The 18601-nt window shown below is 34.2% G+C and overlaps 2 protein-coding genes across 2 annotated transcripts; one reads left to right on the forward strand and one right to left on the reverse strand.

Moving 5' to 3' along the window:
* Nucleotides 1-905: 905 nt before the first annotated feature.
* Nucleotides 906-9965, reverse strand: LOC122600823 (protein transport protein SEC16B homolog). The gene is made up of 13 exons (XM_043773594.1): nt 8533-9965; nt 7515-7826; nt 6832-6960; nt 6273-6395; nt 6016-6186; nt 5471-5602; nt 5071-5205; nt 4058-4185; nt 3857-3965; nt 2854-3177; nt 2565-2705; nt 2071-2357; nt 906-1671 (listed from the first exon to the last, which is right to left on the reverse strand). Exons 1-13 carry the CDS (start codon nt 9874-9876, stop codon nt 1161-1163), a joined length of 3846 nt encoding a protein of 1281 aa, XP_043629529.1. The 5' UTR covers nt 9877-9965; the 3' UTR covers nt 906-1160.
* Nucleotides 9966-12285: 2320 nt separating this feature from the next.
* Nucleotides 12286-13638, forward strand: LOC122600824 (protein DMP2). The gene is made up of 2 exons (XM_043773595.1): nt 12286-12613; nt 13209-13638. Exons 1-2 carry the CDS (start codon nt 12322-12324, stop codon nt 13469-13471), a joined length of 555 nt encoding a protein of 184 aa, XP_043629530.1. The 5' UTR covers nt 12286-12321; the 3' UTR covers nt 13472-13638.
* Nucleotides 13639-18601: the final 4963 nt, after the last annotated feature.

Below are 18601 nucleotides of genomic sequence, written 5' to 3' on the forward strand. Positions count from 1 at the left end.
GGTGGGTTAGGCATTTGGGCAATTCACCATAACTCTCGTGTATGGTGTTTACTTTTGTATTGTAAGACTACATTCAATCTCTTCCGTTGTATCTTTGGGGTTGTAATATTTATCTGTTTTTTGGTGTTTACTTTTGTATTGTAAGACACTAGCAACTCGCTAGATTTATGTTGGCGGTTCTAAGAAAAAAAAAAGAAATATGAAGCCTGTAAGTAAAAATGTGCTTTCTGTATCATGCTTCACATGTAAACGAAATTGATTTGACAGAGCAGCTAAAAGGCCAAAAACATGTCAGCATATATTATTCTCCTAAAAAAGGGAAACCAACTTTTATGTGGTCTTTCATGTGGGTTCTATTACTTTTCTAATTTTATAATCTACCATGTACTTACCAAAGTTGAATACTACATTATATTACTACACTCAATGCATCAAGTACAACTTGCCCACCAGATTTTGATACAAGCCTCCAAACATGATGTAAATGCTCCATTTTTATATTCATCACCAAGCATCAAAAGTAAAATAAAAATTCTAAATCTTAGATTATCATCATTATCATCAATAAAATCTAGCATATCTAAGGAAAAAGAAAAAGAACAATGGAAGAAGACTAGGAACACATGATTTTTCATCCACCAAACACCATATTTTTACTTTGTAAACCATCATCAGCATCTAAGCTTTCGCATATACATGGCTCAGATTGACAGTTATGAATTTATTGTTTTTGGATTTGAGTCGGTTCTTTTTAGTATATATACACATCTACATGTATATTTATACAAACTTGGTCCCAATGTTGGGTCATTTCCAATTTCTATCATAATCTCTGTCAAAACTCAAAAGTACCAAAAAGGAGCTTCACAACATTACACTACACATTGAACAAAAACACACCCAACTTCAACAAATAAGAGCTATCATTTGCATGTATTAAGTATGAGATCAAAATCTATCACATTATTTGTACATTCAGTACACCATATACATCTCAACCTCCCAAAATCAACTTATCATCAACATATTCAAGGGAGGCAAACTGCGTCAATAAACAAAAAAATGAAACTGTACAATTGTAACCCTCAACCATCCTTTCTACAAATAACCACACTTCTTTTTACCACAATTACACACCAATTGGATTTACCATTTAGTTGTTAGAATTCAACCTCATGAAGATCGTCGCAAAAACCATCACCATTGGTCGTTTGATCAACCGCTGGTTCACTTGGGATGAACGAATTTTGAGGCATACCTAACGTCCCTCCTCTTGGTTTCATTCCGCTACTAGAAACAGAAAAACATTCATCAGTACTTCCACCCCATGATGCTGTTCTTCTTGAGTGAGGTGAGCTGGATGCACTCGTGAAGGATGGTACTCCCCCTTTTGAGATATCATTCATGCTTGCAAATCTTTGCATGGAAGATTGATATGAAGGAGGTTGGAACGGGTTATGCACCGAAGTTGGTGAATAATTATCATCAGCAGTTGTAGTTTGTTGTTGTATGTTTTCTCTGAGAGTGTCAGCCGGTTGTTCAGCCGAGGTTACGGCCATTGGAACGAAGAATTTTGGATTTGATTTTGCGATTGGTTTGACGGAAGTTGCAGATGCCGACTGGAACAACTTGGTTGGGTTCCCCCCACCTTGGTTGAAAGTATCAACATACCTGCAAAGAGCATACACATACATTAATCATATCTAGAAATGGCAAGCCTAGTTACTTATAAATGGTTGATTTAGGTCATGCCTTGTCGTTTAACGAGTTGAATGAATAAAATGAAGTATCTAAAAGGAAAAGATCAGTGAAATTTAAAGGCATATAACTTCTTAAATCATTTTATTTGAAATAAAAAAGAGTATAGAACCACTGGAATAGTATAATCTAAACAATCACTTTTGACAGGATACGAACTTTGACAAAAATGTTTCTAATTATTTTGCCACATCTAATCGTATCACTGAAATAAAAGTGTGCTTCTAAATGAGTTTTCAACGCAGTCTAATCGAGTAATCGACATATAATTCCTGATGTAGTTCTAGGAAAGGAAAAAATAGAATCAGTCACCTTGCACGAACCCCCATCCTTCCGCGCGCTGAGAATTGGTTTGAGGTGGCTGGAATTGGTGGAATTCCTGAACTTTTCGAGCTTGAAAATTCTGCAACTCCATTGTTAAGAGTCCCTTCACTCTTTGCATCACCTTTTGATCCATGATCCGGTGTTCCATTCTGAAAAGTTGCCATTGTGGGTGGTGGAGGAAGTGATGCCTCCTCTGCTTGTGGATCAACACCTTCCTCTACCCATCTTTTAAGTTTATCATCATAATAAAATTTATTTGTCTCCCCCAATTTTGCCTGCAAAAATAAAACGTATTTTTTTAAAACTGAAGGGGGGCAACCTAAAACCAAGTCCCACTTTTTATGTAAGTATCTGTAGTGAATCTTAAAAAAACAAGTCCAATTAGCCTATAGGTGCTTTTGAGCACAGTATTTAGGGTTCAAAATATCAAGTTAGAACTAGCTGCAATGATACGGCAAATTGATTGATAGACAAACTGATACCTGTTTGTCCTGGCGAGGTTTTAGAACTAGACCAACTGTCTTTTGGAAGAGCTGTGAGCCAAAACCAAAACGTCTAAAACGTGAAGTAGATACTTTACTTTGTGAATCTGGAGGGTTCTCCTTTGTAGAATCCACCTGATTCTACATAAAGTTTTCCACATAAAATATTACTCGTATAAGAAATTCATCTCTTTGTACCATAACTCATTCCCCTTAATTTAACCAACAAAGAGTACATTGAAAAAGTACTTGCAGAAATAAAAGAAGTTTAAAACAAAATTGTAACAACCTGCCTAGGAGATCGACCAAAATCAGGCTCGGAAACGCTTCTGTTATGCATGATTCTTCTACTGTTTCCCTCTGCAGACTTCTGGCTGATGGGCTCCATAGATGCAGATGGAACCAATGAAGACATTGCCATTGTTGACTGACTAGTAGATACCCGGGGAGGTGTGGTTTGATGATAATGGTCATTTTGTGCAACAGAAGCAGAATTTGATGGGGCGAGTGGTGGTCTATTATTCCGATTAGTGTCAAAAAGGTTCCGGTTAGTGTCAAAAAGGTTGAGAATTTTTCCAACTAGCTTAGGAGCTAAATTTGTAGAAAAACCACCCTGAAAAACACTCACAAAGAAGTTTTGCTTTTAGATTATGTGTGTGTGTGTGTGTGTGACTCTGTGTGTGTGTGTGTGTGAGAGAGAGAGAGAGAGAGAGAGATGTGGCAATTTAAGCTATTTACTTGTGAATAGGTCAATTCAGATTATGTCTTATCTCTAGTGGGTTGATGAGAAAAAAAGAAACAAATTCAAGGAAACAGGTATAAAGAGGGCTCAAATATAGATATAGTTTCATAACACCTCATAAATCATTCTACTAAAAAAAAAAAGAGAAATGCTATGTGTTCCTACAATTCATGCCTACAAAATTTGCTACTCAATGAGATGCTTACATATTGAAGTGGGCCTTTTTTAGATATTTTTGAATGACAGGTGCAAACATATCATTGAGTAGAAGCATTTGTAGGCATGAATTGTAGGAACATATAGTAATTCTCTTGAGAAATTGTTTAATATTATAATAATATAACTTTGGTACTTATATTCAACACAATTATTTAGAAGAAAAGTTGGACAAAAAGTGTTTGGTTCAACCCAATGAACTGACCCTGACCAAGAAAGTGCATACTTTAACCCAAACTCGTTTCAACTCATAATCCAACTCGGGTGACCGCCCATTTTGTCAGCTTTGTTGAATAAGAATGACACGTAAGTAGCTACAAAATGAATGCTTTACCTGTTGGTGAGTTTTTATCCTATCCTCTAAGGATGTAACCAGATGTCTCCATGTTTCTACTTCAGGGGAGCGACCAGTTTTCAACGATCTTAATATCAATTGACAATACCTAAATAAAATATAAAAAAAAAGCACTTAAAAGGGGAAGCACGTGTAGAAACAATACTACAAAAAAAAGAGTAGATATATCTGTAGGCGTACTTCAATGAGTCAGATAGTTTTCCTACTTCAGCCAACATACTGGCATATATAAGCTTATAAGGTTGGAATGGTAGCAATGTAAACTGAGAGTTCCCCAGAAGTTTTGAATATTCATACACCTCTGTCCTCTGCCATATTCATGATATAGTTATTTCAAGCTTTAAACAAACTATTTTACATAAATTATAATTAATGTAACTATCACACGTTATGAAGGGGAAATATAGAGATGGAAATTGACCCATTTACAAACGCCGATTTTAGGTTATACTTATACATAAATGTACAAGTTTGCTAAAATAAGATGAGTCAAATATGGCAAAAAGCGTTGGAAAGTTGTCCATAGTGTATTCATATGCCTACAATCTTCTCATCGCTTTATTAAAAGAATATTAAATTATTATTTTAGGAGTGTTTGGACAACTGGACATGCATTGAAAATGATAACAAGATATTAAATGCAATACGCTGTATTTTCCATTTAGCCTTCAGCAAAATGGGTGTAGGACATTGTAAATGGGTGTACTTATGTTGTTTGATGTTGTAATAAAAAGATGTATCTAGTGTTAGGAAATTTCTAATCACTTAAGCAGTCGATAGATACAAAGGGTCAATGACTATAAACGAAAACTTCATAAATTTCTTTTTTTCTGAAAAATGTTTTTATGAAGCTAGAGAAGAAGTTTCTGAAATTATGGTAAAGAAATGATTATATGAGTACTTATATTAAAATCAGCTTTATTGCAGGACTTGCAGCTAGTGTGAAACTGATTATGCGACTCATAAATAATTAGAAACAAAATCAGTTATGGAAGCATTAAAACTGGTTCTCAGAATGATCAGTTCCAAGATCCAGACATCCTCGTAATCATATAGTTTCATTAAACATATTCGATTATTCATCAACTGCCAATTTTGTCCAGATATGACCTGTTTTGACCTTTCACTCAGCATGTAGAACTACCCAATTTTTAATCTATTACTCAGAATAGTAACTGCATATAGTAAAATACCTGAATGGCTTCTGGTGAGGCATATGTGCGGGGATATTTCATGTGGTCTGCACCAATGAGACACAGTCTAGCACTATCTGAATATGGCTCAAAGTTTGCTTCTGCAACCAAGTAGCAAATGTGTGCCGCAAGAATCTGAATCATTTGTCAAAATATCACAAACATGAAAGAATAAACAGAGCTTTTTGACATGAAAATGTTATGATCCCACATCGGCTAAGTATGGGATCGGTTGGTGGGTTACAAGTCTAGGTGTCCCTCCTCCTTTGAGCTAGCTTTTGGAAGTGACTTATACACCTAGCTATGGCTTGATGCAAGCCTATTATGGGATGGGTTCGTATCAGAAAATTAGTATCTTAATTACTATATATATGATTCTATGCTCATGTACAGCACTTACATTACTTGTTTCCTTCCATAAACAGTCTCCGAGATGAATAAGCACTAGTTCATCATCCCTGGTCCTGTTAGCAGTAATAATAGCTAGATTCTCTTCCCAGTCATCGAGCATAGCATTGGCACCAAGCTGAGCCTACAGCAAAGAAGCCAGCGAGCATTTGATCAAGGCATCCACATATCAGCCACGAAGATATCTTAACATTCAGAAGAAAACATGTGTATGTTGAAAAATGGGGATATGGGCGGATTGGGTAATGGGCAAGGTGGGTTTGAGTAGAATATGGTAGATTTTAGGCTGGATCAATTGGTTAGGGTTGACCCGTCAATTCTTCTATTTGATTAATTGTTAACATCTATCAATTAACCTATATATTAGATATGATAAGATTACAGACGCTATTTACATAATGGCCCAATTTTCAGCAGTTTAGTAGATTGTGAAATGTGAACACCGGTAACAAAATTGACCTCTAGACCCGTTTCCTTTTTAGCCCACCCTTTTTTCTACTAATTTGACTAGTTAGGAATAATATATGGCCACCTTACCTGTGCAGGCTGCTGAAACATATTTACAGCAGCAGCAGTGGCATCATTTGCTACAGAGTCAGTTAGAAACACATCCGCAGGCTGACCAGCAATAAGTAAGCATAATGTCCGCAAAGGTGAACCTGCTACAAGCTGGCAACGAGCCATCTTACTAACAGTATCCGCATAGAACTGCAACAAAAATCCCAAGCCCATGCAATCAATTGTTAACAACAAATAACATCCATCAATGTAATATTCCTGTAAGAAAAAGTAACCTGATCACCAAGTTGTGCTGCAAGAACAAGGGCAATCCCCCAAATTTGACCCTCTTGTGCACAATGAAGGGCTTCCATCTTTCTACCAGAAACCAGCAGAGTTTGGACCTCGGCAGCTGTTTCCTAAGTCATATACATCAGAGATAAAAGATAAAGCAATTTCATGGAGAAAGAGATAGGAGTGGCTAAATGGCTGGGATGGTTAGGGATCAAAATGGACAGTTTTTAGTAGGGTTTAAATGAACGGGATTTGGTCCTACACTCCTATCCTTATACACCTTTTTTCCAAAAATAACCTAAGTTACTAATAAGATGATTTGGCTGGTTGTATGCGCACTTAAAATACATTTAAGCAAGATTTGACTTGTTTGGCACCTTTGGCCCAGTTTCTTTTTAGCTAAAGTAGATTCTCGTTTGACCATTTTGAGATAAAACATAGCCCGACCCATTTATAGATTAATAAGTCGAAATTGCTAATTCTAAGCAAGACAAAGTAATTCAGGCTGCAGAGAAACGAAAAGATGGTATCTTTGTGGGAAATGATCAAAAAGATAAATACCCTAATTTGTCTTTCTGAAGGTAAGTACTGCAAGCAGTTGGCAAAACCACCATAATCACCATACGCTGCACTGTTCCTCTTTGCAGATGCAAAAAGTTTAGCAACAGCTACATCAGGTGCGTCATTTTCCTGGAACATGTACCAAAAGACCAAAATTTACATTTACAGTATCAGCCGAGAACATGAGGAGCATCATGAAAGTCATTCCTATCAAAATAGATTTAAGACAAAACTTTAAATAATTGATGGACCGACGTCTTCTTAATGTTCACAGTAACAAAGTCAATATTGCTACACAATGATAGATGAGAATTATAAAAATGGGACAGACAATATAAATTAAAAACACAATATAATGAAAACAGTCGCATAATCTTCATAGTATTCCAGAAACACTATAAAATGGGAAAGGGTTGCTGGTAAGTTTAATCAATTTAAGGGTGATAAAACTTTTGTCCCAGTATTCAGGTACCAAACTTAAAACAAACAATAAAATTATCAGGATACAAATATGGAAGAGTCTCACCTGTTGTGATGAAAACATTTCCATAAGTTTGCCACCCTAACTGGTGGGAATAAGCGTAGAAGTGTTGGGTAAGAACTAAGATATATGAATTTCTTAAAGCATTTGAATTGAATAAATTAGCCGTAAAAGCATAAAAAATCAACAGGCCTATTTTTACCTTTGATGTGGTGTCAGTGCCAAAAGGAGAACGCAATTTCCCATAGTGCTGTAAAGCTATTTTGAGCAAAGAAAGGAGCAGCCTTAAAACTTGGTCTTGCTTGTAGTCAGTGTCAGTAGGGTGTGTGATCCTCTCATCAAGCCATTTATTCAACTCTTTACCAACATTTCCATTAGCCAGTGATCCTGGAAACGACTGGTGGCAAAGAGTATGAAAGTAATTATGTAAACCTGTCCTGCTGCTTGACGCATCACCAACTCCGGTGACAATTTCCGCCAGATTAAAAATGGATATCAACCCAGAGCTAGAATCCTTCAATAAGAAAACGAACATTTGTCAATAATAACATGGGAAACAATTTAGGTAAATTAACAGGAAGCACGTTCCTTTTTACAGAAAAACTAATAACGAGAATTAAAATACAAAATCAATCTAATTTCAACAGTTAGCCATTAAATTCTAGCATTTGTATAAAATCAATCATTCCGCCTTTCTCTAGTAACTTCCTGTATTTAGAGCTAGGAAATAATATAGTAGCCGGTTGACACGTCGTAATGGGTAATCTTACTTCGTAAAATAGAACTCATTAACTGTGAAGAGGTTGCAAAACTGAAAAAGTTGGTTGACAAGTTGAAATTGGTGATTTTAATGTCAAAAAAACAACTTTCCGATCATTCTCTTGAAATGTAAAAATGATTAATGTATTCAATAAATAAGAATATATTATTAAAACAAGATGTAGTTTGTTTATAAGCCTTCAACAAGCTTTAAACCCATCTAACCTCACTCATCTCAATCAACCAATTTTTATGTAAAGGGTTAATATTGCCACCTCCAATGGAAATACTAAAACTAACATGTTAAAAATTGACCATAAATGGTGAGGGTCCAACATAAACACAGGTAGAGATAAGAAGTAGAAATGGAAAAAAAAAAAGAAAAGAAAGAAAGAAAGAAAGAAAGAAAGAGAGTATAAATATAGATATATGACTGATGGAATAGAGATTCACATACTCACCTGGCCTCCATAGGATGGCTTTATGAGAGCACTTGTTTCCGTCATGACAATTAGCTTCCCACCAAACCCGAATGTAACCAATGCATGAGCTGGTTGGCCAACAGATGATCTTCTCATAGTACGAACCTGACTAGATTGATAAGCAACCGTTCCCGCATAATCATAAGACTGCTCTTGATTAATATTATTATCACCGTGAAAATTAGTGCTATAAGATTGCAGTTGTTTAAGTGTATCAGGTTGGCAACCTTGTTTACTAATCCCATTCCAGTTATAGTCTGATCCAGACCACTTATCCAACTGTTCATTTCCATAATAACTATTACTTGCTGTAAGACTATTGTGATGGGTTAGTTGAGAATTATATGTATCCAAAGAACGCCATTCTTGGATATTCAGGTCATAATACCAACCGGGATATTTAGGATCAAAATAAAAATGTGGAGGATATACGTTACTATTTCCTTGTGATATTTGACACCAGTTTGATGAACTGTTGTTAGTGTGACTCATTTGTGAGTTTGGATTCCAACTCATTAAACCTTCATTTGTTAATTTTTCTCCTACAAAAGATGGACCAGTTTGCTGTGAATAAGTAACCTCTGTATTCACATTGGAAACAGCCCAATCAGATGCACAAATTGAATTATCCACCATTTGCGCATTTGATGCTGCATTATAACCATCGTCATGATACCATTGTCCCGTATTTGCATCATACTTCCATGAGTTCCATCCTGGGTATGGATTCTCCCAATACTGACTACTATCAACATCTTGACCATCCGTACCTTGTCTCATAGATGTCGTATAACCTTGACCCTCTTGAAACTGATGCGAATAATCTATTACACTCCCACCATGCGACGAATTACTCACCAAATTCACTACACTGTTAACAAAGTTATCCGCTTCCCCAGCTGGGTCAACCAAATTACCATCAAATTCAGTAAAAAAATCCGAGTCTGATCCAAAAACGTTACCACTATTATCTAATGGCTCAGCATTAAAAGCACTCCACTGCACCTCCTTAACACCCGAACAACTGGCAGTCCCATGCTCCCAACCTGCTGTCGATTCTCGATTCACATTTTCAAACGCGAACACATCACCCGACACTAACAGCTTACCGGTCCCCACTCTATCGTCAATCAAATCATCTACCGTATTAGAACCTTTATTACCTTCTTTCTCTTCACCACCTACACCTACTTTCCCCAATTCTTTAACTAAATTAGGTTTAGCCTCAATAGAATGGTTTACCACATTACTTGATTCCGGTACATCAACATCGACATCATCGACCAATTTATCGAAAAAATCTTCATCAGTAGTATCCTCCATGGAGGGTTCGACTCAAAACCTAACCCTAATTAGCTTCTCTGATCTCAAATCAATCAATCCACCCATCTCTCATCAGCATCAAATATCAATATATTCCACCAAAAAAAATAATCCTAATTAATCAGCCTACATGGATGATATATAATAATATCTAGGGTTTTACCGATCACAAGAAAATAATAATAAATCAGACAAACACATTCATTCTGGAATTCCGGAAAACAACTACATGTAAAAATAATTAAAAATTATAATTAAAATAAAAATTAATTAAGGAACTATAATTACAACAGATAGATATAAAATCTATACGTATAGATAGAAAGAGAAAGTACCTAATAGAGGGGTAAAATGTAAAAAGTTTTGCCGGTAATCAAAGGTAAAAAGTTTGTTTTCATAGGAAAACGTAAAAATAACTAGACTTATGGCCGCGCAATACAACGGCGGTATACTAATGGCGGCGGTAATGTCGGCAGCGGTGATGGTGGTGCGGCGGCGGTGATGAATGTAAAAGTAATTGATGTTAAAAGTGGTTGTGTGGTTATTTTAAAGATCGATGGCCTTGAATCTAATTGTAAATTATTTCATTAAGAGTGTTATAGGTAATTAGGTGAAAATGTTTGAATTAGTAAATGTAAGAGAAGGGCATATTTGGTTATTTTAATGGGAAAAAAAAGAATGTTTTGTTTTACAAGATACTATAGATAAAAATGTAAGTTGTTTGAATATAACATTGACTACATTAAAAATATATTAGAGTAACAGAAATATACATAACGTACCTTTTAACATATCCAAAACTCTATTGGGTAAAAACACTAGAGTAACCTCGTATCTCGTTAGTCGCTTTAGATCTACTTCTTTTGTTGGCCAAACCAACTCTAAGCGTCATTGGTTAAATCTAAACATAGCAAGAGGTCAAACAAAACAAAAGTTTAAGATATATTTTTTCCAGATGTCTTCTACTCTTAAACCACGTCATAGTAAATACTCATTTGGAGCATTCGTTATTGAGTTATTTCACCTCAATCGACCTCCCTCTTATTTTAGCAAAAAAACATTTAGGTCAAAACCTTCTGCAGCAACGAGTCACCTTAGTTTGGTCCCGCTTCTTCTCCTGGCCAAACCATCAAAAACGTCCTTAGGCAAGGCAATATAAGAAAAGGTGTCAATCTAATCCACCCAAAATCCTACCCTATCTTATTCCTCTACTTTGATCTTAGTTCTCCAAGTAGTCTTATCGTAAGTCAAGTCCTCCGACAAGCCAAACTCTTTTAGGTTATTCGCTAGTCTGTCCTCCCACCTCATTTTAGGCTTACCCCTTCTTGCCGTCTACGTGAATCGATTATGCCCTCCTCAGTGGTGTTGTTTGGACTCTTGTCTTAACATGGCCGAACCGTCTCAAGCTTCATTCCTTGAGCTTGTTAATGATATGGTTCCCACTTTGTGTTCGGTTCTAAATCTCCTGTTAGAATCCTATCTAATAGGGTTTTCTCGCAGATCCACCTTAGCATCCTCATCTCGGCCACCTCAACCCAAGAAGCATGTGCTTTCGTCATCATAGCGGGTCTAACAGTCACTTTGTAAGCTTACCTTTCAGCTTTAGCGGAATCTTCTTGTCGCATATGACTCTTGTAACCGCTCTCCATTAATCCAACTTGAAATCCGATGTGTCACATCTTTATCTATCCTCGTGATTTGTGTAGCGTTGATCCCAAATATCTCTTCATGCGTAATATTTTTATTCTGTTTTTCTTTAACCTTCTAGTTATTTATATTTTAGCTAATCAATAGACTTTTAGTACTAATTTGTTTTTTAACCATCAACCATTGTACAGTATATCATTTAAATATTAAAATGTAAAATCTTGTTAAACTAGATTGACATATGGTTAATTGGTTATGAGTATGATACAAATTGGATTTTCAAAATGATTAGTACTTAAATTCTCTTATAAAACTGTAATTTTGAAAATACTCACACAACTATCATGAGTTGCTGAAGTATGACATATATATATCATACGTGGATTTACAAGATTTTTATCGTCATTATTTAGATTTGATCTACATAATAGCTAAAAAGTTACAAATTTTGGGGATATTGATCGTAAGTTAAGATTGACGTGTATTAAATTAGAGAAGTGTGGCCCGAGACCCAATAAAAATCGTTCTAATATAAACATTACAGAGCAATCGTAGCTTTTTAATTTTTATCAATTGTAAGATGAGATGACATGTATTTTTTATCCATATAAAGGAAGACTTGCATTAATCTTAGAAGAACCGTTTGTTAATTGAAGAGTAGAAGTCAATACATATGATCCTATATACTTCTAATCAAAGTCTTTTTCTTTGTGATGCATACGTGCATATATGTATAACCCGTTCTATATATATATACATCATATAATTAGTACATGTACCAATTAATCTTTTTACAAAATGACGACCATGATGACCACCGTTAGAAACAAGACATTTTCCGGTGTCGGAAACCTAATAAAGCTCCTCCCAACCGGCACCGTCTTCACATTTCAATTCTTGAACCCGGTGTTGACCAATAGAGGCAACTGTACAACCGTCAACAGGTACCTCACATCCGCCCTCATCACCGTGTGTGGCCTTTCTTGCATCTTTTCGTCCTTCACCGATAGCTACGAAGATGAAGATGGAACCATCCATTATGGAATCGCTACCCCTAAAGGCTTTTGGCCATCTCCTACATCATCTTCAGGTTTGGCGCGCTTACTACAACAAGTTAATTAATAAACAATTAGCTAGCTAGCTCAACTTGCATTGTGAGCGTACGTTTTTCATGTGTGACAAAGTATTGCATACATATAAATATGGCATGACAAGTAATTAATTTCAAAAAAAATAAAATGTCATGACATGTTATATATGAATCTTTAGGGTAAATAAAATATAAAGAGCTAACCCATTTAAAAGAGGCCGGGTGAATGAATTGATTCAGATTCCATTTTTTAATTACGAACTACTTGATACTTTTTTACATATTTGTAAATACAAAAGTCGTTTTACTCGATGAATATTGAGACATCTGATAATTTTGTATTGTTGAAACATTAATAATGTCAGTAAGGTTTTCGTATTTAAAGGTGAAGGATTTTGATTTTTAAGAAGTTTTGGAATCGAGGTATCACACTTTGCAATTATATATATAGGATTGACTTAGTAAAAATTCTTGTTTTAAAAGTTGGACCAATTAATAAAGATAAAATGTTGAATTATACTTATGTTCCTTTATATAAGATAATAGTGCGACAAAATTCACTGTTTCTATACATAACTTGAAATATATGTTGTAGTGGATGTTTCCAACTACAAGCTTCGGATCGGAGACTTAGTGCATGCAACTTTCACGGTGGTGGTTTTCGCGGTTGTGGCTTTGTTGGATGAGAATACGGTGGAGTGTTTGTACCCATCGTTTGAGACGAATGAGAAGATGTTGATGATGGTGGTGCCACCGGTGATTGGAGCTGTTTCATCGACGGTGTTTATGGTTTTCCCAAATACACGCCACGGAATTGGGTACCCAGCGACAAGCCAAAGCCAGGAGGAGAAGGCGTGACACATATGAACCATGCATGTATATGTATATATATGTCGTTCGAAATAATATACCGTTTTTCTGTTTTGATTTCAAATGTAACATATTTTCGAAATTGATGATGAATGTATTTGATATGTAACAAGAATGAAATGATATACGAGTATTAAAATTTTTTAATGACCATATATATCAAGTTTTAAACATATATCATTGGCTGATGTATTACTATACCCAAACATATATAGATCGATTCATCAACTAATAAGTCGTGGGTTTTAATTATGAGCATACGCGCGATAGACAACATTTGTAAATATTAATATAGATGGGTATGACTTTTCTTTTATTTTTTTAAATCAAAATTGACCCCTGAATTTTTGTATAACAAAATACAAATTTTAATGAAACACCCAAATGATAATTTGATTATTACAAAACGATCGACCCAACAATACGTACACCTCTGTCGGGTCTAAATAGCAAATACCCAGCTTATTACTCCAACATTTAGGAATGAACATTATTTCAATTTAATAACTTTAAATAGAAACCACTCAAATACTCAATCTTCAAGGAATTGGCTAGAAAAGTCATAAATTTAAGGCAACGATGATGTAACATTGTGACATTGTTAAAAAAATTACGTCTCCTCAAAAGACCTAAAAGAGCGTTTGTGCTATATGTTACGTATATATACACATAGTGACATACAACTAGATCCATTCTGATGTCGATCAACTTTATAAATTAGGTGTTTGGCATTCATACAATTGCTTATTGTCCAAACAATGGTTTGTTTCTTTAATTAGATGGAAAAATCTACATATATTGTAAACCCCATGGGCCATACAATAAATTAAAGGGACCTAGCTTGTGCGAAAAACCAATTGACGTGCGAATTACGAATTAGTAAATGACATATTCAGCTATCTAAGTACTAGCATATATTTTCTTGGATATAATTGCTTCAACTATAGTAGAGGTTGTGTTTTCAACGAAAGAGAAAATAAGTACCTACATATGAGGCATCTCCCTAAGCTAGGTTCATCCACCCCTCTTCCACACAGTAACATCAGTTTTTTTTTCTCTTCATCCACCTCTTTCACAATCACTTCCTATAACCCTTCTTCTACACCTTTTATTTATTTTATTTTATATTTACACAAAAAGTACGAAAACAAACTAAATTAAACGTACATTACAACGACCTTAATTAAAATAAGAAAAGACATTTAATTATTATTATAAAAGAAGGGAACATTCATAAACTCCTGGAAACACCGCTCGTATCTGAAGCCCCTATCATAATTCTGTCGGTACTCTTGAAGCGCCGTTACATAAACCATCTCCTCCGATAAGGTCCCCTGTGCCTTCAACCTCGTATAGATTACCTCAAACGGCTTACATTCTTTGCGATTTATGTTGAAATGACCTAGTAGTTGAGATTTGGTCCTTGGACCTTCAGTCGTGTTCGCATTGAACCTTTCACATATGTCGGTCCACATGGACCTACTGCTTTCGCTTAGGTTGGGCATTTCACACTTCCATATCCAATATATCGCCAACCAACGATTTTCCGATTCAGTCAACAATTGTCTCGGCATTTTGAAATGGAATGGTTTTATGGAATGGTTTGAGAAATGGTTTGATGAATGATGTATTGAATGGATTGTGAAAGATAGTATATATAGAAGGAGGATTAAAAAATAAGGTAACCGTTGCATTTGAATTTCAAAAAAATAATGTTTTTTTTTGTTGTGTTTTGGCTTTTTCCTCCGCTCCACCTCGTCTACACACTTCGGTGAATGGAAACGGCTCGAAGGATGAGGCCATTGACGATTTGCTCCCTAAGTCTTCCTAGTCGAAGAGCTTGTCGAAGAGGTGTCGACGAAGGCTTAGGGAGAGACCTGAGAGTACGAGGCTACTTATGAGGGAAAAATTCTTCACATATTATTTTTTGATATAAAACATGGGCTCATCATGTAAACAATATCTTCTTTATATATATTAAAAGACAACTGACCTAATGATTTATTGGTCACTCTTGATTTCATCAAATTGACTTTTGATGATATCATCATTTAATTTAGCAAAGCTTTACTTAATTAATATATAATAGATTATTGAATTAAAAAAAATCGAGTAGATATATTTGGAAAAATACAATGTCAAACCCATTGTCTACTTCATCAATATCTTTAATTACCTAAACCTAATATCAAAAATATACATAACACTAGCTAATTAACCTGGGTTCAACTCGTGTATTCTAAACAAGTTTCGTAAATACATGTCTATTATCACAATGATGCATAGAAAAACCCGTAAGGTAAAAATGTTTATATTTTTAGTCGCAAGTTATCAATTTTGCTATAATGAAAAGAGAAGATTCAACTTTTACTACAACATTAAAAAGATGTTATTATATATTAGACTTATTTTACATTAGGCTTGATAGTTTTAAAAACTTTTAGATGAAGGGACTAAAAATTAAAATTCAAATATGATGTCATAAATTAGTTAGATAAAAAATAAATAATTAATAAGAAAAAGCCTAGTAATACCAAATAAGATTTTCATAAAAAAGTATTGATGTCATCACAATCTTGCTTTATTTATATAAAAGAAAAATTCCATTCGGCTGAAAACTAAATATAGGTAGGATTCTCAAAAAAACTACACTTGAAGTTTGACCGTGATTTATAAAGGTTTAGTTTTATAATAGTCGGTCAGTATTGTTATTGTTCGAATTTCTAAAGGTGCGTTTAGTTCAAGAAAACTCCCTTGTTTTCCATTTTCATTTTTCAAAAAAACATGGAAAACAGGAAACGCATTCAAATTGTAATTTTGTAGAAAAGTTTTCCTAGAAAATGAAAATTCCCTTTTTCAACTTTTGCACTAAAATTAGAAAACTGTTTTTTTTTCAGTTTTTGTTTTCACTTTTCTATTTTCTAAACCTAAAATTAGAAAACAAGTTAATTTGAATATGTTTTCTAGTTTTCTAAAATGGAAAAATGAAAACTCCATCTTTTATTTTGAACGCGTTTTCAAAATTTTCAACGGTTTTTTAGAAATGAAAAACCTTTTCATTTTCTAGAAAACTAGAAATGGAAGAATTAAAAACATTTTCTCCAACTAAACGCGCTCTAGCTTTCGGTTTTGTTTTTAAGTTCTTGGTCAAATATATGGTTAGTAATTTATGTTTTTTTATTTTAAGTTGATTATTGTTATTTTTTTTAACAGCAGTGGTGATTGGACTCAGCGGCATGCCTCTTCATCATCCGGTAGAGATCGACACGTCACCAGCACAGTCAATTCAAGGGCATGACAGGCGGTGAAAGTCCCATTACCGATCTGGAGAAAACTAGCTAATGCTAGAGAAAAACTCCATGTTCCACCTCATTGGCAAAGACTTCCCAATATGCCTTTCAAAGGTTTTGAACCCGTGACCAACATTTAGCTGAAAGACATAAAAGGCATTAAATATCTAGTTGGACTAAATCCCCAGGACATTAAGTTGATTATTTTACTTTTACTTTATACAGTAATAGTTAGATCTAATTTTAACATTAATATTATGTTGACTAAAACAAAGTTTATTGGTTTTTAACAAAAATATATAAACTTAGTATTAAGTTATTGACTAAAACAAAGAAAACTTGTTACAAAAGTAAGTCTTGATGACATGATATTAATTGAAGAACAAGTTAAACGTTTTCGTCAACATGTTTTGTTACTTTGATTTTTATTACATTAGTTATATTTAATTTATCGGTTTGTTTTTTTTTATAATTTAATTACAATTTTTATATTTGAATTCACTGTTTGTTTTTCATAGCTTTAATTAGATTAAATGTTTTTAAATTTATTTTTTTAATATATTATATATAATCTGTTTATTTAACACGGGTCTAAATCTGGTTATAAAATTAAAATATGAGGATATTTCGCTTAAGTGTAAGAATAACATCATGGAACTCTAGATTTTTTACTCTCAGTTTTAATCGTCAAAAATTACTCCTTAAAATATTTGATCCTTTATCAGAATAGGACCTCACATATGTTAGACAATGGAATCAGAAAATCATTACTTCCTTAAAATAAGAAGATTTTGAGACTTAGAGCACACACCAAGGAATTAGAATTAGAGTCGGTTTCTTAGCCAAGACTTTGTTACCATATTTAGTATATAAATAGAGGTTATGACCTCTCATCGTAATCGATCAAGTAATCAATCAATAAACTAAAAACAATTCAAAACCCTTTTTATTTACAACATGCTTCATGGCTTATCAAATTCTAAGTATCAAGTCATCAACATATTCTAAACCTTCTTTCACAACAAAGACTTAAAGATGGGACCGCAGTGTCGGCTCAAGTTTTTTCGGGTCTTAAGCGAGATTAAATTTGAGGGTCTTGTTAATTTACATACAAACTAACTACTGTGAAAGTCACACTCATGCGTTGTTGCCTTTTGTTGGTTTGCTGCAATCGGGTGGTTTGTTGTGAAATAGTTATAGAGTTTTTATCCCATTAAATGTTATTTGCTACCAACTGAAGGATATGTTATATCCACATATCCACTTATGTGTTTTTGTGGGTAATAAAATATACAAAGATAACTATCTTAGATCAAATGGTGTGTACGTGATAAGTGTTAACACATAGACTGATAGACAACCATATCTTTTTGCACCAAATATTAGTTATTATATTTGCACAGTATTAGAGATGTAGGGAAGTGTTGAACCATGTAGTTTTGAAATTCTTATATATCACAACAGAAACTTGCACATGATATTGCAACGCTGTTGGGATTAGATTGTTAGAAAGATGTAACTTGTTTTTTTAGTAAAGATCCAAAACCAAGATTTATCTATCGTCTTCTAACAAACACTATAAGGAAGTTTTGCACAAATTTTGGTTAACAATCCCTTTTTTAATTTCATTTTCATACAGGAATCATGTTTGAGTTGAAGTAATTTTATCATGAAAAGTACATTTCATTTTTTCCCCATGAATTAAAGTATATTTTATCAAGAAAAAGTATATTTTGGTTAACCGTCCTTTATTTGTTTGTTCATGGAAAATATATTTTATACCTTGGACACCTCATTTCAAGTTCATGAATTCGAATGTCATGTAATT

Source organism: Erigeron canadensis, chromosome 5 (assembly GCF_010389155.1).
Source record: "Erigeron canadensis isolate Cc75 chromosome 5, C_canadensis_v1, whole genome shotgun sequence".
Classification (NCBI taxonomy): domain Eukaryota; kingdom Viridiplantae; phylum Streptophyta; class Magnoliopsida; order Asterales; family Asteraceae; genus Erigeron; species Erigeron canadensis.

Bases quoted from the DNA above. Each gene is read 5' to 3' on its own strand.
- LOC122600823 (XM_043773594.1), bottom strand. From the start codon at position 9,876: ATGGAGGATACTACTGATGAAGATTTTTTCGATAAATTGGTCGATGAT. The intron at 6,396-6,831 runs GTATTTATCTTT...TATATGACTTAG, and splicing joins CTTCAGAAAGACAAATTAGG to GAAACAGCTGCCGAGGTCCA. The intron at 3,178-3,856 runs GTAAAGCATTCA...AGTGTTTTTCAG, and splicing joins GGATAAAAACTCACCAACAG to GGTGGTTTTTCTACAAATTT.
- LOC122600824 (XM_043773595.1), top strand. From the start codon at position 12,322: ATGACGACCATGATGACCACCGTTAGAAACAAGACATTTTCCGGTGTC. The intron at 12,614-13,208 runs GTTTGGCGCGCT...TATATGTTGTAG, and splicing joins ATCTCCTACATCATCTTCAG to TGGATGTTTCCAACTACAAG.